Genomic DNA, 26570 nt, shown 5'->3' on the forward strand with positions numbered 1-26570 from the left:
AGCTCCTGAATGTTCTTTGCAGTTCCTCTTAGAGAAAGCAAGGGCTGAGCTATAGGCCAGCTTTGTACTAATTCAAATTTAGAGTGTCTTTTTAGTGTTAAGTAATTGTTCTTAAAAGTTGCAAACCAGAATTTTCCAGACATACCAGTCAGCATTGAGACCACACTGTGCTACAGTGAAATAAGGTGTAAGTGAATTAGCTGAGGTGCAGAGAAGCCTGCAGGATTTTGCTGGACTGAGCAGTCTGCTACCTATTGGGAGCGCTCCTCTGTGCATCTCTGCATTCTGCCTTGCCCTACACAAAACCTAGAACTCTTTGGACAAGGATTGTCTATCCAGTTTATGTCTGTGCTGTGCTGGGGCTGGTGCTTGTCTGGGGTCTGGGTCAACACTGCTCTGAGCAGTAATAACTCTCCCTCCTGTTACTAAATTAGGACTTGAGATCATTCTTTCCAGCAAACAAGGGTTCCTAATATTTCAGGAGATTATATATTGGCTGCCACCCCTCTGCACCCCCTCCTGCCCTGCCAGGGACCTCTGCCTCACATGTCAAGGCACAGCATCCTTGCCTCCCTTGGTCCTGCTCTAATTCCTTCTCCACCTTTGCCCTGGACTTCTGCAGCAGTTTCCTTTCCTGGAACCTTTCCACAGTGCTGCTGGTCCTGTGGCCCTGCTCACCCTCCCACTTTCAGGTCTCTCTTTTCTGCTTCCTTGAGCTGTGGCTGTTTCTTCCCCATCCCCACAGAGCTGTGCTGTGGGGGCAAGCAGCTGCTTAGCATGGCGATGCTCAGCTGAACTGTCTGATGCTGGTGGGGAACTAGGGCAGAGGAACTTGCTGACTACTCAACAGTCTAAACTTATAAAAGTACAGAGATATTATCATGGCAAATTCATAGTTGTGATGGAGCTTTTGATGGAGGCTCATTAAAAACAAGCTCAGAAAATCACATATAAATGAAACCACATGGTAGTTCTTGGTGATACGCTAAATATGATTGTTTCTTATTGTGCTATGGCTGCTCATTTTAAGAATAACACACTGTTATTTTCTTGGTCTTAAATGGTGGTGTGGGGATATCACAAAGTTCCCAAGTAAAAACTTTAATTAAAAAGCAAACATTAATCTCCAAGCAATAGTATCTGCAGCATTTTGCAAGATAAGACTTCACCAACCTGAAAAACTAAGCACGATTCTAATTAAATCAGGGGGAAAAACGATGAACTAGATCTACATTTTATTTAAGGATAGCAGTTATATAAGATATCAAAGATCTCATGGTTGCTATCTGATGGGAAATGTTGCTGCCAGATCTCACAGACTATTTGCAGGGAGTGAAATCCTTGTTCCACTGGTTCCAAGCACTGTTGTGATTTTGCCTTCCACAGAGTCAGGGCTTTGCAGGGGTTCTCCATTGGATGTGGGAGCCCTGTTTGTCCTGTTGAAAGGTGCAGATGATCCAGCGAGGAAGCAATGTGTTCCCATGGCATGAGGAACCCCACACTGCATGTGCTTAAACCATTCCAGTGGGGCACCAATGCAAACTCCTGACTATTTATGGTTATGAGGTCCCAGCGCACCTTTTGAAAATTAAGTCTCTTAATCCCTGTATGCTGGTCAAGATCTATTTTTAGCAGTGCCACTCGGCATTTCCTGTATTGTTCCAGATGGAGATAGTGTTGGCCATTGCATCCTGTTCCAAACTGCGTGCTGGGCTCCTCTCTGTTTTGGAACAGCTGATATTTTCCAGAAACACCGTGCTGCACTGATGTGTGAAGAGATCTTTGTGTATCCCTCCTTGTGTCACAGGAATGGAATGAGGATTAATCAATTATGACTGAATCATGATCCCAATGAAGTCAAAGAAGGGTATTTTCCATGGACATCAAGGGGGCCAGGGCTGGCATCTGTGTGGATGCTATTGTTTTGGGATACCTGCATGTAAAAACAAAGGAAAATGCAAAGCATCACCTTGTTGAAGGTGTCTGTGTGGTGAGAATTCCTTTAGCTGGAGAAGAAAATGCATTTTAACAGCTGTTTCCTCAAAAGTTTAGTTACTTGTCACAGCAGGCATTACTGTGCTCCAGGAAATTCTGGTTTGTTGAATGTGGCTTTAAGCATGTGGTGCTGGCTGGCATTTGTGGCTTTGCATGTCCTATGCATTCAAAACATACTTTGTAGTGCTTCCAGGGCTGGCTCCTGCTCTTTTCCCAGAACAGCTTATGCTGGGGAATTGTTTCTCAAAAGCCATGCTCTTAAATCCAGCAACAGTTCAGCTTTAAATACTGGAAAAGCATACTTTTATTATGAATTATTATGAATACTGAAAAACAATAGCTGCAGGTTATTCTCTATCACCGAGTGTTAATTATTTTGGGCAAACACACAGGATCTAAAAAAGAGCAATTCTGGCTAGATTTCTAGGAGACTGCAAAATATTTCTTGCTTAGATCTTCTTATGATCTTATGATGTCACATTTAAAACTGTAAATCAATTTACAAGTTGGACAAATGATATCACTGAAAAACATTTTTGCAGGATCACCTAACTTCTTCCATGCAAATATAATAATAGTACATCTCTCATGCAAATATAGGAAGGAGTGGTCATGAACTATTTTGGGAAAAGGGTACTCACCAGATGGACATAGAGAGAATATTCAGTCAGACACAGAGGAGCAGAAGAACAGTGATAAATATTATTAAGCATGGGTATGGATGAAGATTAACCTATTCCTACAGGAAAACTATCAAATTAAACTTAGCAAAATGATGGTATGTTCACAACATAAATCATGTGCTCTTCTGCAAAGAAATAGTAAATGAAAAATAGAGGATATGTGTCCTCCATACTTTGTAGTGTTGACTTCATTTTCTCAAGCATGTAGAAAAGGTTTTGATGTGTGTATATTAGTATTTCTCTGTTGGGTAAAGACCAAATTAAAACAAAACACAGTTCAAAGCTTTTCTGGAAGTTGTGAGTGTTCTGCTCCACTTTCCATCAGTGTTAAACTGAATTGTTTGGTGTTATGTCCCAAGGTAGTGCACAGTGATCCTTCCCCTGGCTCCAAAGCCCAAACTGAACTGTGGATGAAAAGCTTGTTCAAATATTATGTATAGCTGCTGCTGCCTGCCATCCGTTTTCTTCTAAACCCAGGTAAGGACCCAGGATCTAAAGAGTGCTCCTCTGGGTGCTTGAGCTGCAAACATGTCTCTAAAATGTTTGGGTTTTAAAAAAAATATTTGCAATGATTAAACTTTTGCTCTGATTTTTCAAAGAATATGGATTTTATACTGCCCCCCAAGGACCATGAAATTTCCAAAAAAAAGTGGAATCTGTGTTTACCATTAGATATAAGCACTTTGTAATTTCTGTTAAGTAGAATTATGCAAGATTGAATTTGAGTGTTGGTAGTAGATACTTTCTGAGAAGTAAAATATTGAGCTGAAAAAAGAAAAAAAAGATTATATTTATTTAACTGATTGGTAGCATTTATGTATGTTTTCATCCAAGTGTTGCTGCAGAACAAAGATCTATTGGGTAGAATTAGGAATGCAGAAGCTCTCCTTGAACTGGTTTTATCCAGGGAAGAAATCCAGCCCAACTTGCCATCCAGTTGAGGCCTTTAAAATGCATTTTCTCATCAAAGTATTCCTGGTTTCTTTGTGGGAGCTGTAATCTTGTTATTCTTTTGTCAAATAGCTATTTCTTACTTTTCCAGATCTGAGTTTTTAGTGTAGTAAAAAGAGCATGATTTGTGGTCCTCTGGCTTCACTTTTATTATTAATTAATGCAATTTAGCAATACTTAGGCAAAAACACTGGTATAAGTCAAGGTCTTTATTTGAAAGTTATACAAATTAAGGTCAGTAGGTTTTGTTTGGTTGGTTGGTTGGTTGTTTATTTGGGGATTGTTTGGTTTGGATTTATTGTTTTTCTTTTCTAATGCATTTTGAAAGCATAAAGATATTATCTTACTTCTTAAATGCATCTCAATTGCTTTCGATAGGACAGTCTGCAAGGTAAAACACTCCACACTTTTTTCAGAGAATGGTGCAAAATATAGCTTTTTGGGTGACAAATAGTTTTCTTCATAAATGAAAGTTACCCCTGTTTGTGAAAAACACCCACAGCTGGTGTCCTGCGCCCTTCCAGCTTCCAAACTCTGAGCCAGGTGTGCCTTCTCTGAAGTCGAGATATTTTCCACAGCTGGAGGAGAGAAACCTTGTGCTGTGGTGCCACTGGTGTCTTTGTCAATTCAAGTGAAATGTTTGGGGTACTCACCACTGTACCTCAACCATCAGTTTTGTAACTAAGCTTGAAATCCCATGTGGCTTTGTCCCCAGCTGGCACTGTCAGTGCTGCTCAGTCCTTTGAGAATTCACCCAGACAAAGGATCTAGATACCTCAGCCCACATGGAAATACATAACCCTTTGGGCATTTATATAAATGAATCAGACCCCTGTGTGCCCAGGGAAATGTCTTCCCTTTCCAGTCAGGAAAGCAAGGAGCTGATGAAGGGTTAAAGCCCACCGATGAGTGAATCCCAAACACAAACAATGAGGTATTTTGCACTAGCCCGAGGTATGAATTCCCACAAGCAGCCAAGGTAAGCAGTTCTGGAAAACTAAAATGCTCTGAAATGTCTGGCCCCAGCCTCTCTATAGTGTTTCCTTGAGAGACAGACAGTGGGGACACAGTGGTGAGTGACCATTCAACAGGGGATAAAAATCTACCTTCTGGCACATACAAGACCCTGGGGGAAGGGCAGGGAGCAAACAGGGTGACTTGGAGAAGGACAGGCTGAAAAAAGGAAGAAAACCATTTTCTCACTGCAATCTCCAGGAACATCCCACATTTCCTTCTCATTCCCTCCCCTGGCTCCCACTTCTCTGCCCTCCAGAGCAGCTGCAGTGAGCCTGGGGGATCTTTTCCACCTCCCCTCTTCTTTCTGCCCCATGCAGCAGGACTCCCTTGTCCAGCTCACGACCCACACCAGACACTGCTGCTGTCCTGGAGAGCCTGACAGAGCCAGCACAGTGCAATGGGCTGATTAGGAAGGCAGCGTTGAAAATGCCACTCCGTGGTTGCCTGGAAATGAAATCCAACTTTAGTATTATTTTCGAGCTTAGATTTTTGAATCCAAAATTCCATGTGACGGAAGAGATGGGTATTTAAACAGATGTCTGCAATTTCTTTAAAAAATAGAGATTGAGTTACAGATGGTAGAAAGGGCCTGAGAATTAAAAACTCTCGAGCTACAAGGAAATTTACATGTGAGCAAAATGTTTTGCTGAAATGTATGGTCATACAATTCTGCATGTTTGAAAATCAAGCTTTTTTTCACTAAAAATGTGAATATCTTTTCCCTTCCCTATTATCTGCTTCTCTGCCGCAGCCTTGGCTGTCACCATCATTGTGACAGCCAAGTCGCAATATGAGGGTCCTGTTTCTAACAGACAAGACATACAGTTCTTTCTTTCTCCTTTCTCTTGTATAATTTGGCCTGCCAGGACCAACAATTTTGATCTGAATTAGTTTAAAAGAAAACTAATCTATCCTATTTGCATAATCGGTGCCTGATTGCTCTAACTTCCATTTTAGATAATGCAAATAAAAGGAATTTTATGTTATAAGCCTGGAAGGAAACCAGAGTCAAAATCTGTATTTGCAGATGAAATGGAACGTCTTTTTCTTCTTTGGGGATTTAAAAAGAAAACCACCAAAATAAATTTTGAGTGAAAAAGCTGATAACTTCCAAAGTGCCATATGAAATGCAAAGCACTGCAGATTGGAAGGGGAAAATTGAACATATTTGGTACAGTTTTGAGGAGCAAGTCAGGATCCAGCTCATCATCTGGGAGACCTGTGCATGCCTGTGAGCAGCTTTGTGAAGATCTTCACTCATGCATGTGTGCTTAGCATTTAAGTGCAGATGAAACAATACACAGACTCAAATACAAGCTGTAGGGAGACTTACATGCAGCACTCCTCACCTACTCTGAAGTGTCCCAGTCTGTCCAGTGCCAAACCAGTTCAAATTAGCATGATTCCAGAGCAGAGCAGCAAGACCCACTAATACAGGAAAAAAAAGCTGTCAGGTTCCAGCCTTATTTCCTTTACAGTGGAGTGGACATAATCAAATGTCTACATCAGTGAAAACATTAAGAAGGAGAATTGGAGTTACCTGTTTGTCTTACCTAGTAAGTGCAACAAAATAGGTCTGTTAAGTAATTATAAGAAAAAACTGCAAAGAATACTAAGAGAACATGCAACCTATTTTAAAGTAGATTGACAAAAGGCTTTTAAATTTCTTTCTCCCCTTTTTTGCTTTTAAAGACACAGAAAGTAGTCCTATTATTTTGGCTAATTTCTGAAGGAGACTGGAGAGGAAAATTGTTGTTTTCTTAGAAATCAGGTGTCTTGCTGGAGGACTAGTTGAAGGTCTTGTGTTTATTGTCAGCTCTGACATTTTAATTGAAAGGACAAGAGTGTTCATTTTTTTTAGCAAATAGATCTTTTGTCTTAATTATTTATTAGATATCACATTAAGAAGGTTTTAAAAAATACTGTGAATCAGAGTGTTTTCAGTGTTCAAAATGACTATAAATCCTTTCTTTTCTCAGTTGCTCACCTTTAACATTTTATATCCAGTGATATTATAATTACATTAGTTCTCCATTTGTCAGGAGATTTAAAAATCTAATTCTCTGTTTCAAATGTAAAAATCAAGAATTCCCCCAAGCTTATTTTGGTTAAACTCCTGGATAACATTTAAAGCTAGGAAATGGTTGGTTATTTGTCAAAGGGAAAAAAAATGGAAATGGCACAGTTCTGTTGGAGTAAAAAAATGCAGATTTCAGCAGTCTACTTGGAAAAAAAAGAAAATCACAGTACTGAATGTTTTATTTAATACTATCTGCCATGGGAAATAGAGAGAAGACTACCCTGAAGTATAATAGTTTAAAAAGACCAAACAGCAGGTTTTCTGCAATAAAATTATATCTAAAATAAAATAGAGTGGCAGAAGACAACAATAGTGAAAGCCAAACAAAAGGAGAGAACAGAAACACTGAGAGAGAGGAAGAGCCCAGCAAGCTCTTTGCTTTTCAGAATGCTGGGTACATACTCCTGATTGTTAGATCAGCTTTCTGAAAAGGATATTCACCCTGTATCTAGGAATCAAAAAATTATATCTTAGGAGGCCTGTGGGAATAGGAGAAATTTCTCATCTAAAGATGTTAGATCCATTTACAGAATGTGGATATTTTTATTGCTCAGCTTGAATCCCACCAAGGGATCCTGTGCCTTCAGTATTTTGAGTGTTCCTAAGCGTGCCACAGCAATAAGGGCACACTTGTGAATACTAAATGAGGACTGAATTACCATCCCGTACACATCCTGCATCTGAGCCAACTCGGAAATGAAAGATCATGTCACATATGAAGGCTAGAGAACTGATTAATTTTGATAGCATATTTATAGTTCTCATTTACAGAGAACTGAAAATACTTTAAACAACTGGAATACTAAATTATACAAAAATAATGCAAATCAGTGGGAACTATACACATATTAGGGCATGGTGATGGGTGGAGAGGTTCAAGGTGGAACTGTCTGTAGAGAAATTGCTTGATTCAATACTGATAATGTTAAATCATTTGCATGAGACTGGGGCCTTACTCAAATCCATGGGACTTTTACCACTGACTGAAATTGAGGACAGGACTTCTTCCTCTTTTTGGCAGAGAAAAGAAGACTAAAAGAGCGTGCCAACTTCAGAAAGAGGAATATCTTGTCCATTTGGAAGAATAGTAGGAATTTCAGATGAAGGTACTGCACTTAGAGAAACCCAAATATAAGCAGAAAACTGGGCTAACTTGCTGTCTGCCAGACCAAATGTGTCAGGGTACTGGAGAAATGGGACTAGAACTCTGTCTCTCCTGGAAGACAGTTCTGCAAAGAGCATGAATGACATGGGAAGACCTTATGAACAAAAGCAATATACAAAACCTTGTATCATGTGAATTTCACAGCCGATTATGCTTCCATAAACTTCAGCTTTATTTTTGTAACTGGGGATGAAAACACAGTCTTGAATGCAAGGTTGGAAAAGATTAAAAAATTAGAAAATGCTAAGGCAACTGCAGTTCCAATTTCCAATTCTCATCTTACCATGACACACATAGTGAGTGCATTACCCTATTTTGATCCAATTCCATTAGATACTTGTAAGTCACATGCAGCACTGGTTCATAAAACACAGCTTTTGGATACTCACCAAAATGAGCTAATTAATCAGAGAGGACCAAGACAATTTCTCTCTGATGAATGGAGTATGTAATTTAACAAAATGAGGTAAATGGTGTAAAAACAGTGTTATAAAATGCTCAGATTCATGGTGCAAGTTTTTTCCACAAGATTGCTAGGCTGCTGTTTTTCACCTCAGAGAATATTACCCCTCACTGCTTCCCCTAGAAGAGAGGAATGGTCACATCAAAGCAATATTCAAGGACGCAGGTCATTGTGAACACGAAAGAATTGCCACTTTTGCCATGGCTGTCTCAGAGCAAATGGAACCTCACCTTCAGCTGGCAGAGCAGGACATGGGAGCTTCTGACATCAGGTAAGGACTTAAGTCCCCTTCAACATCCACAGTAACTGTTGGACCATGATAAAGAGAGCAGGTACATTGGAGAGGTGACATCCCACAGCCTTGTGAAAATGTCTAAGAAATCCACCCTGCTCCTTTCCCCCCAGACCATGGACTTTATTTGAGTATATGGGACTGAAATTCTATTTTGGTGTTCCAGACATCAGGAAATAATTGTCTGTCATTAAACAGTTCCATTGTCCATAGCTGGAAGGTGTTTTGTTGCTGGCTAAGTTTCCCTTTCAGGATTCCCATAAGGTCCTGAGGCAATACTGGGGACACCACCAGTTATTACACACCAAGTCAAAGCAAGCAAACATGAAACCTTTCCCACAATTTCTAAACTTTCTTGGAAAGAAAGGATAAATCAGCGTGAGATTTAAAAAAAAAAAAAATATGAAAATAATCACTCTTGATGGCAGAGTATTAATTATAACTTTGTGTGGGTGAAGTTAAAAGCCTGTCTTATGTGTGAATTGGGCGTCTTTTCTCCACGAAAGAGTAAGTGTGTCTGTGTACACAGCTCTGTGAACACCCGAACGAGCAGGTCCACGGCTCTGCTATGGATTTGTGTCCTGTGATTGCCGGTCAGATGCCAGTGTCACCCTCGCGGCTGGGTAGCCATCACACGGCTATTCCACACCAGTGCAATCTTTCCTTCCCTGGTTAGGAATCGTCCCTCTTTTTATTTTCACGAAACCCACATAATTTTGGGACCCTGTGTGGCACAGATTTGCAGCGGGGCTGAGAAGGGCCGAAGGAGATTCAGTCGTCCCGATGGGATTCACATTTGTGGGCAGAGCAGCCGGGCGATGGCTGGGCGCGGTCCCTGGGCTGGGCTGCGGGGCTGGGGCTACCAGTGGCCAAAAGGGCTGACACAGCCCCGTGGCTCGCAGGCTCCGCACTCAACTACGGGAACGCGGATTCGGGGCGTGAAAAGACGCGGGGAGGGCGTGACAGTGGGGGAGAATCGCCCGCTCGTGTTTCCCAGGGCATCCCTGGGCGCGGCATCGCCTCCGGTCGGAAGGGCATCCCCGGGATCCGCGCTCGGACCGCGCCGTGCCCGCGGAGCGGAGCGGGGGCTGCCGGCGGGGCGCTCCCGGTGCGGGACAGCCGCTCCCGGACAGCCGGTCCCCGGGGTGGGCTCAGCCCTGTCCCCGCCGAGCCTTCGCGGCCGCGGGCCGGGCCGTGCGGGGACACCCCCACAACTTCACCCGAACTTTTCTCGCCGCCTCGTCCCCGTCGGGCAGGTCGCGGCCCCCCGGCGAGGGCACGGTGGGAAGGAGATCCCGCAGCCTCCCGCCGGGGCACAACCCGCCCACCGGCGCGGCCCGGCCCGGGGCGGGGAGCGGAGCGGCTCCGGGGCTCGCCCACCGCCCCGCCCCGCCCGCCGCCCCCGCGCTGCCGCCTGGCAGGGCGGCGGGTGCCGCGGGAGCTGCTCGGTGCCGCCGCCGCCCGGGAGGGAGGTTATGTAAGGGGGGAGGGAGGCGGCGGGAGGAGGAGCAGGACGGCTCTCGCCGCCGTGCAGCCGCCGTGCAGCCGCAGCCAGCCGGGGCCGGGGCGGCCGCATGTGCGAAGTGGGGACGCGGCCGCCGCTGGCCGCCGAGCGCGGGGAGCCGCCCGGGGGTGCCGCCGCCGCCGAAAGGTGCCGAGACATGGGGTGAGTCCGCCGGGCCCCGGCCCCGCGTGGGCACCGCGTCCCGCCCCGGCCCCGCGTGGGCGCCGCCGCCCGGCCCGCCGCAGGTGCGGAGCGGAGCGGAGCGGGGAGAGCGCGGCCGCCCCGGGAGCGCTGCCCGGAGCCGGCGTTCGAGAGCGTAATTAATCCCTGCCGCCCGCTCGGGAGCTGCCTCCCGCCCGAGCCGCCGGCGGAGCGGGCACGCCGCGGGGGAAGAGCACCGGCGGCGGAATCCCCGCTGGAAGGAGCGGGAGGAGCTCGGGCTGTGGCGGAGCGGGGCTGTGCGGGGCTGTCCGCTCCCTGGCCGGGCAGCTGCGGGATGTGCAGCGAGTTCATTGTCACATCTTCCCCGCGCCGCTTCAGCGGCAGCTCTGGCTGCTGGAGGCACACTGTAAACTTGCCTGAATTGTGCCAGTTGCTCCCTAATTTGAGTGAATATTTCCCCCCTTTTATTTATTTTGTTTTTTAACGTGCCAGAAGTCTCTGGTCACATGTGACGGCCTCTTGGAGAATTCAGCTTGGTCTTTCCAAAAATTAGTCCTACATTTTTGCTATCCTCTAACTTACGTGAGGGGACAAAAGCCAAATGCTGGCATTAGGGCAATTTGTGAACTAAATATCAGGAAACAGAGGTTAAGGTTGTGTCTTTGGCTTGAACTATATATAGGTTTGAGATCCTCTCGACCAGAATGTCTTGGGGGATTCCAAACCCACACATTTAATTTACTTTATTTTTATCCTATTATGTTCTCTTCCACCTTTTCCTTGCCTCTCCTCGCCCTTCTGTGGCAAGGAATCGTTCTTCAGTTTCTGAGCTTCCTCTTGCTGCTTTTAACTGTCCAAATTCCCTCTATAGAATTGTTTATTGTTGTCAAAGTGATCTAATTCGAGACTATATGGATAAATAATGAATTAAAATGACATGCATGTGTCTGAATTTGATACCCAGGAGTACTGAATAGAAGTACATGGGCACAGGGAGAAATAGGATCTAAGTGAGTTTCTCCCCATGTTTCACTTCAGGATTACAAGAGGCTCATCTGCTTCTTAATTATGCCAAGTTTCACTGGAAAATAAAACAGAAACTCTCCTTGAGGTTTGAGAAAGAAATCTCAAAACCTGTCTGGAGCAGCACTGCCCCACGGAGTCCAGGATGGTCAGAAACATCCATCCTCGGGAAACCTGCCTCTGTCACTCTACCTGGGTGTCTCTAAAGGCAGATATTTTTGCTGTTGTCATTTTTAACCATTTCCATATTGGTAATCAGTTTAGCTGTGGCTTGGAGATAATTGAGAGGAAGGTCACAGTTGTCCCCCATCCCTTCTGTCAGTCAGTTGTGGTTCTGGGCTCGCTGTGGTCCTGCTCTGCCTCCGGAGCTGTTCAAGCTGCGAAGGACTGGAAGGCTTTTGAGAGCTCTGGTTGTGCTCCTGTCTGAGCTGCTACATGCACTGTCAGGTCATGCAGGCTTGTGCAGGGAGCAGGCACGTTCACTAGTCTAGTTCAATACCCTGATTTCATGTGTTTCTCAGTTATTTCAGTCTTACACTGGTGCACGTGAGCTCAAGCTCCCAGTGCCATTCATTCCCCGGGTTTTGGCGTGGGTTGCACCTACTCTTGCACTCTGTACAGAGTTCAGGCAGGGTGTTTAGTGAATATGCATTTTCCCAGTGTCTCACATCATTATCTTGCCATTCACCTTTCTGATCCGGAGAGCTTGGAAGCACATTTGTGATAGCATTACTGCAGCTGTGGCTTAGCGCACATGACACAGGAGCAACCTCCCAGTTTTCTTCCGGTTCCATCTGTGCTGCAAATCCTTCACCTCAGCATGCTCTAGCTTTCCCTTCTGTGAAACAGGCACCTCTATACTCACATGTCTTTGTGAAGCAGGTTGTGCTCAGGACACAGAGCTCAGTCGTTCTTGCTTGGAAGAATATATTTTGGCCCAGGTATTAGAGTGGAATTTGCTTCCTGTGCACACTTTGGTGTCACATATGGGGCATGTACTCATAGAAATTGTGACAATTACTTGATTCTTAGCTCTTAAAATATTTTTTCTTATACTTTCCTTTTTTTATTTTTCCTGGGGGTGACTATTGCTAATGATTCATTTAAATGCTGCCTATGGATTTGGCAGTGACTGATGGTGCTATGAAACCTGATACAGCTACTTGAGCTCAGCAAAGCAAAGCTATTTAAATTGCTTATTAGCTGTGAGCTGAGCTATTTAAACTGTTGGTTTAGTTCAACTTACTAGGCAGCAAGGTAGTGTCAAGTTTTACAAAAGCAATTTACATGTTTTTTAAAAAATCCTAATGCCTGTAATACAGGGGGTATGAAAACAATGTAAAAAAGTGTCCCAGGAAAAGCATCTGCTCTGATGTCCATAAAAGTCAATGTGAAAGTCACTGCTGACTGAAAATCATTGTATTTTCGTCATGTCACTGTTAAGAATCTCACTGGACAAATGTCTACTTTAAAGGGAATGAATCTTTTCCCAAATCACCTTTTTCTTCCACCCAGCATATCTGGTAACTGCTGTTACCACGATAGTCTCAGAGCTTAAACTTCAGCTATTTGAAAACCACAGTGTAACACATTTCCAGCTGTAGAAATGTGTCTCTGAAAATACCACCTGCTTTGTCTCTTGCTGTTACAAGCCAAGGGCTGACACAATCAAGGAAGTGTCTCAGATATTAGTGGGCTGTACCTACTCATCTAATAGCTGTGGTCTGATTCAGTTTGAGCTCAGTGTAAGCAGTCTGAGTTAAATTTAGTTATAAAGATGCTTGAGGTTTAGGTATTACCTGATTTAAGAAGGTATTGGATAGCTGTTTCATCTGTGCCTAAATTCTTTTATTATTTTCATTTCTTTACTATCTTTGTATTTTCTTATCTATTCATTACAAAGCATTTCTGTTATGAGGTGTGTGACAAGTATCCAGTTTGAATTAGACCTGTAAATCACTTTACTGCTGCTGAAGCTGTTACTTATATTATGTGTTGGACTTAAACTCAACCATTTTAAATACCCTCTAGCATTAAAATTGTATTTTAGTTCTGTTTTATAAGTCATATCAAAGTGACAGTCAGGCCTCTGAGTGGTAGAAGTTGTTGCAGAAAGCTGCACAACCATGTAGAAGTGTGTGCTATACAGGTTAATGGTGACCTAGCTCACAGCACACCTTTCTTTTGGCTGACATGAGAAGTCTTCTCTTTGCTGCTTCCTCAGGGGTTAGTGGGATAATTCAGTCCCCTCCAGCTGGGATATATCCATACCTCTCCAGGTGAGCTTTGAGCCAAGCACCACAAAGCTTGAAAAAGGAAAGTTTCCAAGCCTGGATCAGGCAATGAAGTAACCTCATCGTAAGGAGATTGGTATCTTGAACAAAACTGTGTTCCCTTGTAATATATTCACGGTAAGGTGCAGTTGGGGCTGTGTTACTGAGGGCAGCCATATGTAATGTTTTGATTATGCACTGACATTTAAGAGATCAGGAAAGTCTGCCTTGCTCTCCTCCCTTCTGCTATCAGCAGTACTAATGTCCATTGGCCAACACGCTTTGTTTGGGAAGTAAAAGGCAAAAGGACAAGGAAAGAAGGAGATGAACGAAGCAGAAGATGTGATGAAGCTCATGCTATAGGAAGACAGTAATTTTGGAGGGTGTTCACTTTCTGGTACCAGCAGTACTTTAGAAACCATGGTGATAAGCTTTGCCTGAGAAGCTCCGTTGTGTTGTTGCAGGGGAAATTCACCTTGGCTTTCCTCCAGCTCCTGCTGAAATCCATGGGAGTCTCGCACCAGCTCCCTCCAAAGTTTGGCCAAGCCATCTGTCTGCGAGGGAAGGGGGCATCCTGGGACCCTGGGAGTGGCAGGCAGAGAGTGGCACCTGGCTGTCACTGCAGTCTGGGGTCCCGCAAAGCAGGGCTGGGACCAGAGTGTGCCCAAACACAGCTTAGTTGGTACTGTGAGCTCAGGGACTCCTTTTCTGAGATCTTTAGGTCAGCAGCTTCAGTTCAGTCCCCAGCATAGCTCAGGGGGGCAGATTGTATCTAGCTGGTGGTGGTTTTGGTGTTCAAGGAAAGGAGCTGAGGTCTGATAGATGCTGAGACTGTTCCTCTCCTGGTTTTTGAAGCAGCTGGCTGGGGGTGCTTCATTCTTCACAGCCTTGGTTCCTGACATAGCTATTTCCATTTTGCAGGATGGATATAAATGGGTGTTGTTCTGACTTGAACAGGTGTCTGTACAAAAACCAGTGGAAAAGTCAGGTCCCAAAAGCTTTGTGCTCTAGAGCAGTGTGTTGGGTTCACTGAAATGATGGGAAAACTCCATTGATCTCAATAGTATGTAGTCCCTTGTTTATGTTGAACTCCATTTATATAAGGTTGGAGAGGCAGGGAGCTTGGTGGGGTGGGTGGAAGAAAAAAAAAAGGAGGCCAAATAGCTAGATACTCCTAATGATTTGTGTGTGCTTAGAGTTTTGGTGTGGCTGTGTTCAGGTGAGTGAACAAACCTGTAACAGTGTTTGGTCCAAGTGACTTTGCCTCTCACAACTATGGGAGGAGTTCATGGCAGTGCAGGCAGATGCACATAACTGAATTTATAGGGTCTGCTACAGATAAATTCACCAAATTACAAGAGGAGAAATCTATCTTCCAGTACCACAACTAGTTTGAGTGGTCTGCTGCAGATTTTTCAGACATTTGTTTGTGTCCACTATGCTGTAGGAAGAGTGAACAGAAAGAAAACTTGATGCTGAGAGTCATCATAGTCAAGTTGCTTTCAGCAGCTAACCTAATTAATTACCACTGTTAATTTGAGCATCACTTGAGAAAATTCTTATAAATAAATTATTCTCCACAAAGTTGGGATGTCCCTCAAGCCCTTCTTTCTATTTGAAAAGAGAATGGTGAGTAGGTCTCCTGATAACAATGGTATAATTTGAAATGTTAAAAAGTACTATTTGATGTTCAGTTCCTTTAAAGTGAAACTTTTTTAACTGATCCAAGATCTGATAAAGTGTCTCAAACTGCTCAGACATATTCTCAGCATGACTGAAACAGGCAGAGAAGGACAGTGAGTTTGCTGAGAACCCAAGAGCAAGGGCATCAGCCTGGTTTTGCTAGATTTTCTGCAGTGCTGTGTTTTCATTTTATTCATTCATTTGGCTCTGTTATTGCAGTGCCCAAGATAAATAGCCTCGCCCATGAACATACACTTAGGGACGCATAAGCATTTTGAATCAGCTGTTGGTTTTCCTGTTGACTTTGTGATGGGGTGTGTGCAGAGTCCTCACTCCTGAAGGTTGCTACATGATCAGATCTCTGTCTGCTTTCACCTTGAATGCTCTGCATCGCCTTTTGCACTGTGCACTGCAAATACCGTGTGTGACTTGTTTATCCTGTGATTTGGTGGTGGCTCTTCAGGATGTAAATGTGCTCAGAGGAATGTATTTCACCAATGTTTGTCTGATAATTCAGCCGTACACTGCAAACAGCTGATGATCCTGTTCTCAAACCTCAGAATGTGACAAGGGCACTGCCTTCAGACGAAGCCAGGAAGTGTTTAAGCTTGAGCATTAAAGAAGCACTTTTAATGGCAAGAGCAATTAGTCAGGGAATAGACAATTAGTATCTGGGAAGGTTTCTGCTGCGCCACAGGCACACACCACCCCTGGTTAGGGCTGGTGTGAGTAGGGCTTGTGTAATACACACCCATGCAAAATGTACAGGATGAGACTGGATGATGCAGTTGATCTTTGATTGTATTTCTGGTGACACATCCTAGCTGCTCTCTGCCTGTTTGTGAGAGGAATGTGCCCGCTGCTGCTCTGTGCTGAGCTCATGTGTGACACGAGGAGCTGCCTGCTTACTCCTCATTGACGCAGCAACTATCAGAGGCTGCTGGACCCTCTGCATCACTCAGAATTGCTTCGTAATGGTAATTTTGCCACTGGGGTCAGGATTAAAATGAAGATAATATTTTAAATAATTGATGCTCGGGGCGTTTTAGGATTTGTTTTAAAAAAAATGGATGTTGCTGGCTGACATCAGCAAGCGGGACAGCCTGCTTAGTGACTCATAGGGGAGCAGGAGGCTCTGCTGTGTAGGTGTTCTAGGATTTGTGGGCTTCATGGATGGAGGCTAGCAAGAGCTTTAGCTGCAAAACAAGTGGCTTTATCACAGAGCAAGAGTATGCAGATTTGAGACAGGGGAGCAAGGGAAAAGAGGGTGATGGAGGTGTGAGCAGCAGTGAGTGCTGCTTACTGTGCAGACCTGTTCCCTTCAGTGGCACTGCATCCTCCTTCCCTGCCTCCTCCTGCACTGCTCTGGTTTTATTTACTTGATGTAGCTTATCAAAACGCGAGATTGTAAGAATTCCTGAAGGGACAAACTGTTTCCTTTCCATCTGGAAGTTTCACTGCAGCCTACAGGATTTAGAAACTCAAACCCTTCTGCTATTCAAAAAGAAAATTTCTATAGAAGTCTCACTTTTCTGCCTATGCATCAAGAGGCCTGGGAGAGCCCTCCAGAACTGCCAGTGTTGTTCCCCATTAGCATTTTCATTATAATAATAATAATAATCCTGCAACTGCATTCTTATCAGGCAACGTTTAGTACTTCAGTGCAGCAAGACAGCAAAGGCCTCTGTGGAATACATTTAAAAATATGTAGCCAGCTTGTAAAATATTTTTTCCTAAAGCTGCTTCTGCTTGCATTGAGGATCCTTCCTTGTGGAACTGTGAAATGGTGCTGTATGAGTACTTACTGAATAAATACTTGTTGTTTGCTTAACACTTTGCAGTAGATTCTCCTCAGATACAGAACCACTGTGTTTCTTGGGGGGAAAAATTACAAAATTTTAATCTTGCTTGGCACTGAAGGGAAATCTTAATTTTATATGTGGAGGTGTGAGCATCTTATTTTTAGTATTCAATTACTCATTGTTTCATCCCTGAAAGGAGGACGGTGTAGCCAGAGCTGGGGAGTATTTAGAGCTTTTCCTTTTGAAAGGTAGTACTTCATGGTGCATGCTGTCTCCCCTCGTGTTAATTGTGTTCAATGATTGACTCAGGCACTCTGCTGCTGGTGAGCTGCTCTGTAATCTGTAACAGCAACACTTTGTCATTGCCTTTGTTTCATTCCCTGGTTTTATCAGGCTCTTGTATTCCAGCTTCCCATTATGAATCTGTGGCACACATCTAAAATGTCTCCCTGCAGTTGGTTGTGGGAACATATGATCTGTTTTGTGATATTGAACATGTTCAGTAAGAGCAGGAGTTGAAAAAAGCTGAAGTTCTCTGAGAAATGTAGAATGTCCCCAGCCAGCACTCAGGGCTGTGCTTGCAGGATGTGTGGGAAATGTGGGGAGAGTCTGACACCTTATGATCATTTACTTCAGAGATGCTGATGTCTGAAGATGAGGCAGGAGCTCTTTTCTGGTGGGTAGTTCAGACACTGATGCAAAGATGGCAACAGTGTAGTTGTCCCTGTGTCCCCCAAGCACCCCAAGTCCTACCAATCACATAGCTAAGTTTGTGTGAATTCCAGATTTTAAACTGGTTCCATGCCTCCGAATGGCAGATTTGGCTTGCAGAGAGTTGGTGACAGTTGCCCTTGGAGGATCCTACCTTTTGGGACAGAGCAGGTTCTGGCATGCAGGATGATGTGATGCCAATCCTGAAGGTGATGTCATCAGTCCCTATTAGCTGAACTTTCTCCCAGAGCTGTCAATTGGGATTGTTCTGGTGTCCCTCCATTAGCACACTTCCACTGTGTAGCACATCCTGATGTGGAGCTGGGGTTTCACAATTTGAGAGCCACAAGGTGGTCAGCTTAATCTCATTCCATATTTATACAAAAGAGGAGGTTTAGCCACCTCACCTTCTCTCTCAAACACTAATATAGCATGTATGCACTTTCCTATTTTCAATTTTTTTTTCTCTCTCTTAATATTGTTTGTGATAAGTCTGTATCTTGTGTGGTCTACACACAGGATGTACCTCAGCACTGTCCCTCCAGGTAAAATCCCTATTTCTTACACCCTCAGCTAGTCCAAACCCCTGATAAAAAAACCCCAAAACTGAAATACTCCTCCCTGACCTGCCAGGAGGTTTCTGCCCAGACAGGACAGAAGGTGGGCAGTGCTTATGGGCACAATGTACAGCAAGGGCACAACTGTGGTCCTTGGGTGTACAGAGAGCAGATAAAAGTATTTTGCACTCAGGTCATGTTCATGTTAAATTCAGTGATTGTCATAATAATCCCCTCTCCTCCAGCTGCGATAGGGACAAATTTATTCTTTTGTGAAATAATAAAGGAGATTTAGTTGCCTAGAACTTTACAACACACAGGTGAATGCGAACTCTCTCTTTCCATGATTATTTTATGTTTGACAGCTGTTTGTCACTTATGTAGACCATTACAGGAGATAGCTAATTTTCTGTTGCCTGTTGTTTATAGACGTGTTCCTCATAAACTTGTATTTAAAGTGTCTTCTAAAAATGCTCATTCATAAAAACCAGTCTAATTTGGTTTATGGTCCTTTTCAAGAAGAACAGAAACTGGCTTGACTGAGAACAGGGATCTGTCACTTCACTACACCCACCCAAATTCAAGGGAATTGAATTAAAAGGCTGAGTCTGTAATCTCAGTTACAATGGAACACAATAGCTGGGAAGCAAGGACCAGATCCCACGCTCTGGTGAGGGAATTGTTGGTTTAGGAGTTATTTGGGGTGGATTGGGAGGCTGCTCATGTCCTCCCAGGCAGATCCAGAAATGTGTATGTGTCCAAGCTTCCCTGGGGAACTTTTCTCTCCCCTCTGTGCCACTTTAACCTTCCTGTGTGCTTTGGAGCAGGGGAATGGGTATGTGTGCTCAATGTGAAATGTGAAATTCCACTTCGTCTTTTGAGAGATCTGAAGGACAAATAACGTCTTTAAAGTTTCCATGTGATCCTCCAAGACTTTCCCCAGACAGAAGGTTTTCTGAGACCTTCAAAATTGCATATTATGGGAGATGCATCAGCTTTCAAGGATGTGGTTGTGTGCAGCTCCCAGCAATCTCTCTCGCCCTGTTTTGCCTCCCCAGACTTTTCTGCAGAGCCTGTGGTTTTGCAGAGGACTATAGGGACAACATCCTTCATCAGCTGGACCTAAGCCTGGGGTGAACACCCCTCCTGTGGTTGTGGTTATCTGCTTTTCCCTCTACAGGGAAGGTCTGTTCTGAATTTTTCAGCCGCAAAGTAATAATCCTGCATACGTATTGTTCACATCTTTGCAAGAACTTTTCTCCATTGAGTTAGAAATTAGCATTTCAAATTCTATGGGGGAGAACTTGCCAAAGTTTTTTATATTTTAAGCTTAGAGTTTGGAATGGAATAAAAATATCTAATCCACTTTGCATTCCCTGCTTGGTCTTTCCTCCCTGCCTTATGAATTGGCATCCTTGGCCTTTGGAGGGAGAGCAATATTGTGCAATTCTATACGGCTTCTCTTGTGAAATATCAAAGCAATATTGCAGTGATTTCCAGCACCCTTCCCAATAACTGTTAAATTAGCACAAGTGGCATGAGGCTGTACTGCAAAGTTTATGCTCATCAGCTGCTTTACAGGATGACCTCTGAATTTATTGGCCAGAAGACAAAACAGACACGCAGCTGCCGGGAACGATTTGAGATGGTTCAGTGCTGTCTGTTATCCCATAAAAGAACAGCTGATTTCCATGAGCTAAACAGGTGGTTCCAACTTTGCACCTTGGAGTTAAGTTACTTTTCCCCCTCTCTTCTTTCTCCATCTCCCTTTGGCACTTCTCTTTGCCCTGCAGTGACGTTGGAGCTGCTGCTGCCTGGGGGGACAGCCTGGCTGGAGCCCAGGGTGCCAGCAGCTCCAGGCACATGGAAAAACACAGGGCTAGTCTGCCTTGTCTAGGGAGAAATGGGCAACTGAAATGCTCTTTTGCTGCCTTTCAGGGGTAGTAAAGCTTCCTTAAAAAGCCCTGTGTTTAGAGAGACCTGCAATAGAGGACTTGCAAATCAAATCGATTTAATTCTTTGGGTGCTAAAGTGTGAATGTGTGAAAAGCGTAGTAAGAATTTCTCACCAGCTGGCACCTTGTCCTCAGTGGCTGAGCAAGTACTTGATCCATTCTCCATACCAACACCAGGCATTAATTTTAGATCACAGGGACTATGAAGAGTGCACTTTCCAGCTCTTGACTTGCTGTATTTTACTTACGGCAGATAGGGAAAACTGATACATGAAATTTTTTCTCCCCGAGCAAAGGAGGTGGTTGTTTCCACTAGCAAGGACTTTTCTATCATGAAAGTGAATGCAAAAAAAAAAAATAACTGCAGAATACAAAACATTATTTTCAATCCAATTTTAAAACAAATCAGTGCTCAGAATTTTGTTCTGAAAATGAAGCAAAAAATCATTTAAATTGTGTAATATGGGTTTATTATTCCAGCATAAACATCTGTGGAGAATTTGAGCTGGTTTTGCTCACATTTGTTTGGTATAAATAAGCAGTAACTTAGAGCAGAAGAGGATCAGTTCTCCTGCATGTATTCTCCCATTGTTCTGAAGGGTGAATTCACTGCTGCACAAATCTCATGCAAGGTTCAAAGCCCCAGAGCAGAAGTATTAGTGAAGGATGCAGCCATAAGGAGGTTGTGTCACCTGGGATGTGTCTCAGCCTGGTGAGTTTTACTTGCATGGGGTAAACACACTGAGCCACCAGCTTGGTGCTGAAGGAGCACTGCAGAACTTTGCAAGGGTTCCGTGGCTGGCAGGGAGCAGGGTGAGCCTCAGGTCACTGTTCAGCTGGTTTGATCTGTTTCACAGGATTGCTGCAGCATAGCTCTGTCCCCTCACAGCCAATTCCTCTTTTGGGAGCAGCCATGGGGATAGCAAAATGCATTTAGTGCATGTGTAGTCATAGGATGGTTTAAAGGTGCTTTAAAGATCATTTAGTTGTAACCACTCTGCCATGAGCAGGGACACCTTCCACTCGACAAGGCTGCTCAAAGCCTCATCCAGCCTGGCCTTGAGCACTTTCAGGGATGGAGCATCCACAGCTTCTCTGGGCAACCTGTGCCAGTGCCTCACCACTCTCACAGGGAAGAATTTTTTCTATAATCTAAACTTGCCCTCTTTCAGTTTAAAGCCATTCCCCCTTCTTCTTTCATTACATGTCCTTGTAAAAAATCCTTCTGCAGCTTTCCTGTAGCCATTTAGGTACTGGAAGGCTGAAAAGCCCAACTCTTCCAGCCTGTCTGCAGATGAGAGGTGCTCCATCCCTCTAATCATGTGTGTCCTCCTCTGGATGCTCCAACAGCTTCACGTCCTTCTTACATCAGGGCCCTGGACCTGGATGCAGTATTCCAGCTGGGGGCTCATGAGAACAGCTGAGACGGGGAGAATCCCCTCCCTGGACCTGTTCTTGGGATGCAGCCCGGAATATGGTTGGCTTTTTGGGCTGCAAGCTCACATTGCTGAGTCAGTCCTACTCCAGGGATCCTGTGTTTGGGGTTTGGGCAATCCTCCACTGGATTTGCAGGGGGCAGGGCTGGGTATGCAGCTGCCTTCAAAAGTAGGACAATAACTTGAGCATCTTCAACCAGCGAGAAGAGAAGCAATGAGAAGTAGCAGGAGAAGGAAATGTGTGTCTCAGTGCTGCCAGCTCCTAGGGCAGCAGGCAGAGTGGCACTAAACAAGGCTGTGCAGAAGAGCTGGCATGAGGCACTCAGTGCCCTGTGTCACCCAGCCTGAGCTCCAGCCCAGCACACAGCCAGCTCCATCGATAACCGCGATGCCCTGCAGCCTGCATGGAGCAGCAATCCTGGGAGAGAGCCCAGCCCAGAGTGCCAGCCCAGCCCATTGTTTTTGTCCCCCTTCGTGGAAAAAAATATTTCAGATCATCTTATAATTTTAAACATTTGGTAAGTGTTAATATACTTTCAGCTCGATGGAAATAATCACCATATGGCTGTAAGATTTGCCATCTGTCCAGAGACGCTGGAATACAATTAGTCCATGTAGTCCATTTATCAATCTATAAGTGACAATATTCACAGTCCAGGCAACTTGGGCTGCTGACAGAATCAGCACTTGCATGGGCCTACCTGTCTGCCCTTATTACATCAATATATAAATGAGATGGAAAAAATCCCATCATTCAGCTGTGTCCTTCACCCTTGACAGGAAGGAAAAAAGTCTGTATTAGTGTAAATGAGACTGAGGAAATGGTATGCCTTAATTTTTGTAGCACTAATTGGATTTTTTAATGTCTAGCAGACCTTAATTTCATAAGGCAAAGCCAGATTTAAGTGCAGTTTTTCAATCAAAAAATACCAGCAGGACAGAGTATATCACAGGCAAAAAAAATATTATGTCCTCTCCTGTTGTATTAATTTCCAAGGCATAAAAAGCTAAATACTACAAATATGAGAAATGTCATCATTAGCATCATACAGTTAAGAATTTATTTCCAAGGTTTCTTGTTTAACTTCAGAAAAGCAAGAAGGGTTTTTCAGCAGAGTGAATATATATTTTTAAAAGGTCAAGGCCTTTTGGTTTTAAAGCTATTAATGATCTGACATTATAAGGGTTCTGACTTTTGACTCCTCCTGCCAGTCTCTCCCCTGGCTTGTGTCCTGGCCTGGCCCCTCAAGACTGTCACCTCCTTAAAACTGGGGTTAGATTTGGAATGGCTAATGCATATCCAGAAAATAATTTGAATGTTTTATTTATTGGTTTTGCATATTACCCAAACTCATCTTGCATAATAAGTTTATAAAAGGCGTGTGTGCTATGTTTTGTTTATTCTACAAATTTTCAGCCAGCCCACACTAATTTTTGAGACTTTGCTGACAGGAAGATGTAATTTTTTTGGCATATTTGCTTTATAGCTGTAGCTATGGAGCCTGCGTAGCTTGAAAAGTGCTAGTACTTGGAATTAAGTCCTTCCATAACCCACACTTTGTATAACCTGTGTGTAACCTACAATGTTGAAAGCATTGACATGCAGAAATCAGAAGTGCCAAGGGAACAGGACTGTAGAGATCCGAAATAGGTGGCTGTTGAGATTGAGGAATTTCTGGCATAAGTTTCTCCCAACATTACCTGCGTATACATACACTTTGCAGTGTTAACATGTTGCAGGGGTTCAGATTTGTGGGGTTTAAATTTGTGAGGTTTAGATTTGTGGGGTTTGTGGCAAGGGAAGTGGTGGTTTCCAGTTTTGTAGATACTGTGTTCCTCATGAATAACCTGTTGGTTAAGTTTTTCAGGTTAGTAGTTCTTCTCTCTGAAACTCAGGAGGTTGCCAGAGGATTGTCACTTTTGCACTGGGGCTGCTGACAGCTTTTTATACCAACAAATAATGTACATATCTGAGATCTGTACTGTAAATCTGACGGCTACAGATGGTGTTATATTTTTAAAGATCAAAGTGAATACTGTTAGCTTCTAAATGTTTGAATTTTCCTTTGTATTTTTAACTTGAAGCAGAAGAAATGTGTCATTCTGTTCTCTTATTGGCTGCTAGGAAATCCACGAGTTCCAGGAATCGTGTCCCCCAGTTCCTGAGAGCTGCTGCCTGCATGCAAGCAGCAGCCAAGGCACTCTGGCTGTTGACTCTATTAGTCTATTAAAATCACCAGAAAATGGAAATCTGCTTCTTTTCAGATAGTCTAAAATGAGCTGCATTGAGTAGGGCTGGCTTTAGCCATGCCTCTTTGTGCCCAGCACCTTGTCCTTACCCACCTGCAGCTGTGAGCAGGGGGGCTGTGCTTGCACTGGAACCTCTTTCCTGTTTTTAGCACACTGTCTTTGGTGCTCTTGACTACATGTGGTGATTTTTGCCTTCTAGATGATTTCCCCTGGAAGAGGCTGGTAGGATCCAATCCATCCAAACGTGGCAGTGCTGTTGCCAGCCTGGTGCTGTTCTCAGCATGGGCAAGTCAATGCAAGCCCTGAAAGCCCAGTGTGGGCATTGCTTTGCATCTTTCTAATCCCTTCCAGAGCAACTTGCTTATCCTTTAATTGCTTTTAATTTTTACATCCTTAAGTTTCGTTAAAGACATGCAGCCTTGCATGAAACCATCTGTTGGTGTCCTTTTCCTTGCAGCCTCACAGAGCACTCAGAGCTGAGGGTGTTGTCATCCCAGGTGCTCTGGCAGCAGCTCGGGGTCACAGCGTGTCCCAGCACGGGGACAGCCCTGTCCTGCCTGTGCTGCTGGCACGTGGTGGTGGCCAGGGCAAGCAAAGCCCTATCGTTTGCTTCTGACGTTACAGCTGGTAGAATTCCTTATTTGATCCTTCAGGCAGTAGATCAAAAAGAGTTATACAACTTGTTCTTTAAACTGAACTGATTGGCCTTTTTTTTTTTTTCCCTCCCCTAGTGTAAGTGGAAGAAAAGCCTCAGGGGAGAGCATTTGAATAGGGCATGGGAAAGCATATCGATAATTACATGCATGGATTAGTGCACAAAAGTACTCCCCTCCAAGGATCTGCTTAGTGCTGTGGCGTTTGAAATAATGGAGTGTTTAATCATATTATTTTGCAATAGTGAGGCTTTGATTACGCCACTGATTGAAGTCAACTTTTCAGATTGCTTTGTGTGAAGCTATCCTCATCAGCCGTGCAAATTCCTATAGCATGGGAGGAGAAAAAGTCAGAAAGATGCTGCCCTGGTGGTGTCAGTGGGTTTTACTTGCACACACATGGTCCTTCACTTCAGTCTTCCTTTTGTAGGTACCATGTGTTTTGATCAAATATCCACTGACACTAAGACTTAATTTTGTAAATAAACACCAAATAGCCCATACAACCTCAAAGTACCCCAAGCCTTCTGCTATGCAGAGGTGCAAAGGATTAAAAGTAGTAATAAAGACTCCACTGCTGTGTTAAAGGAATTTTTTGCTGGTTTGTAAATGCAAAATAAATTCCTTCCCAAGGTCAGCTGCATGGGGTAGATTTTGGACCATGCAGGCAGGTCCATGGTCCAGAGCTGAGGATCTGGGATATCCCCTTGTGCCCTGGGTCTGTGCTTGGATGAGGACTGCAGGGAAGGTACTGGGAGAGAATTTACTCCTGCTGCTACAGACCTGCTCTCTCCACTCCAGGGTTTACACTTCCAATTTACAATGGCATCGCTCCCTGAAATATTACAATGCAAACATTGTGCCATAGAGGAGGCTGTGCTGAAAGCATTAACTCCACTGGAGCTGGAGTGAACACAGAGGATGTAATTTTTAACCAATCCAGAGCAATAGGATGACTTTGGGGGCTGCTCATGTGCTGATCCAGCTTCATTTGTCACGAGGGTAGAAGTGCTGGGTGTAAACAGAGTACAAGTATTTTTCCCAATTTGCGGAGTTTGAATTCACACCTTTGCAAATGGCAGGCTGTGTTAACATTACTGAGGTGCAGATTTATGGATCCTTTTACAGTGTCTTCTCAGATAAAAATCTCTGAAATGATGGGTTACACAACCAGTATCACACACATGTGCCTCACCTTGCTTTTTTTCCAATAAGAAACCTTGCCTATGGAGGATTAGTTCAGTGTCCTCTCAGTTCCTGTCACTTGTGTATCAGTGTTTAGTCACAGTGTCTTGAAAGGTTAGTAGACCTCTGGAGATAGCCCAAAATAAAGTGTGAGCTTTCACAGTGCCCAGGCTAGGCCTTTTGATTTGTATATTGACTTCATAAAGGTCTGATGGTGTTGTGAGACCTCACAGATGTTACAAAGATTTTCATACTGAGAGCTTTTGTCCTCAAGTTTTACTCTTTTGGATTTACTCAGCCACAAATCAAAAATGAGTTTAATTGATGTCTGTGCTTTTAACAGACAACTCTTTAGCTAGGTACTTTTATTCTAATTTTTTTTTTCTGTCTAAGTATCTGGAACTATTATGTTTCTTAAAAATGCAAGAAGCACTTTCGCTAATTATATTCTGTTGAAATAAAAATGCCTGTAAATAGAGCTAGAAAGATGGATTTTTTTCACGAATTTCCTATATTTCTGCAAGTGAGTTAATAACAAATCTAATATCAAGTGGGCACCAGAGAATCATGACTGGATATTTGAACGAGTTGCATGACCTTGCTCTTGATTAGCACTGCTGCCAAATTCAGCACTTCAACCTCATCGTGAGATTGGTGTGCCTGTAAAATAGGAATTTCAAAAGACTGACAAGAAGGACTTGGAGTAAATTTTATTTTAAAAATAGCTGTTT

The 26570-nt window shown here is 43.8% G+C and overlaps 1 protein-coding gene across 4 annotated transcripts in view; it reads left to right on the forward strand.

Moving 5' to 3' along the window:
• Positions 1-10049: 10049 nt before the first annotated feature.
• Positions 10050-26570, forward strand: part of HOMER2 (homer scaffold protein 2) — a 52507-nt gene continuing 35986 nt past the window's right edge. For 3 of the 4 annotated variants that reach the window (XM_085070515.1, XM_085070517.1, XM_085070516.1), the window contains exon 1: positions 10050-10312. In XM_085070515.1, the coding sequence (XP_084926641.1) occupies positions 10221-10312 (92 nt within the window). In that variant the 5' untranslated portion in view covers positions 10050-10220. The remainder of the gene's footprint in view (positions 10313-26570) is intronic. The other variant, XM_085070518.1, reaches the window with a different exon arrangement.

The sequence above is a fragment of the Lichenostomus cassidix genome, chromosome 10, assembly GCF_008360975.1.
Source record: "Lichenostomus cassidix isolate B80296 chromosome 10, HeHo_3.0, whole genome shotgun sequence".
NCBI lineage: Eukaryota > Metazoa > Chordata > Aves > Passeriformes > Meliphagidae > Lichenostomus > Lichenostomus cassidix.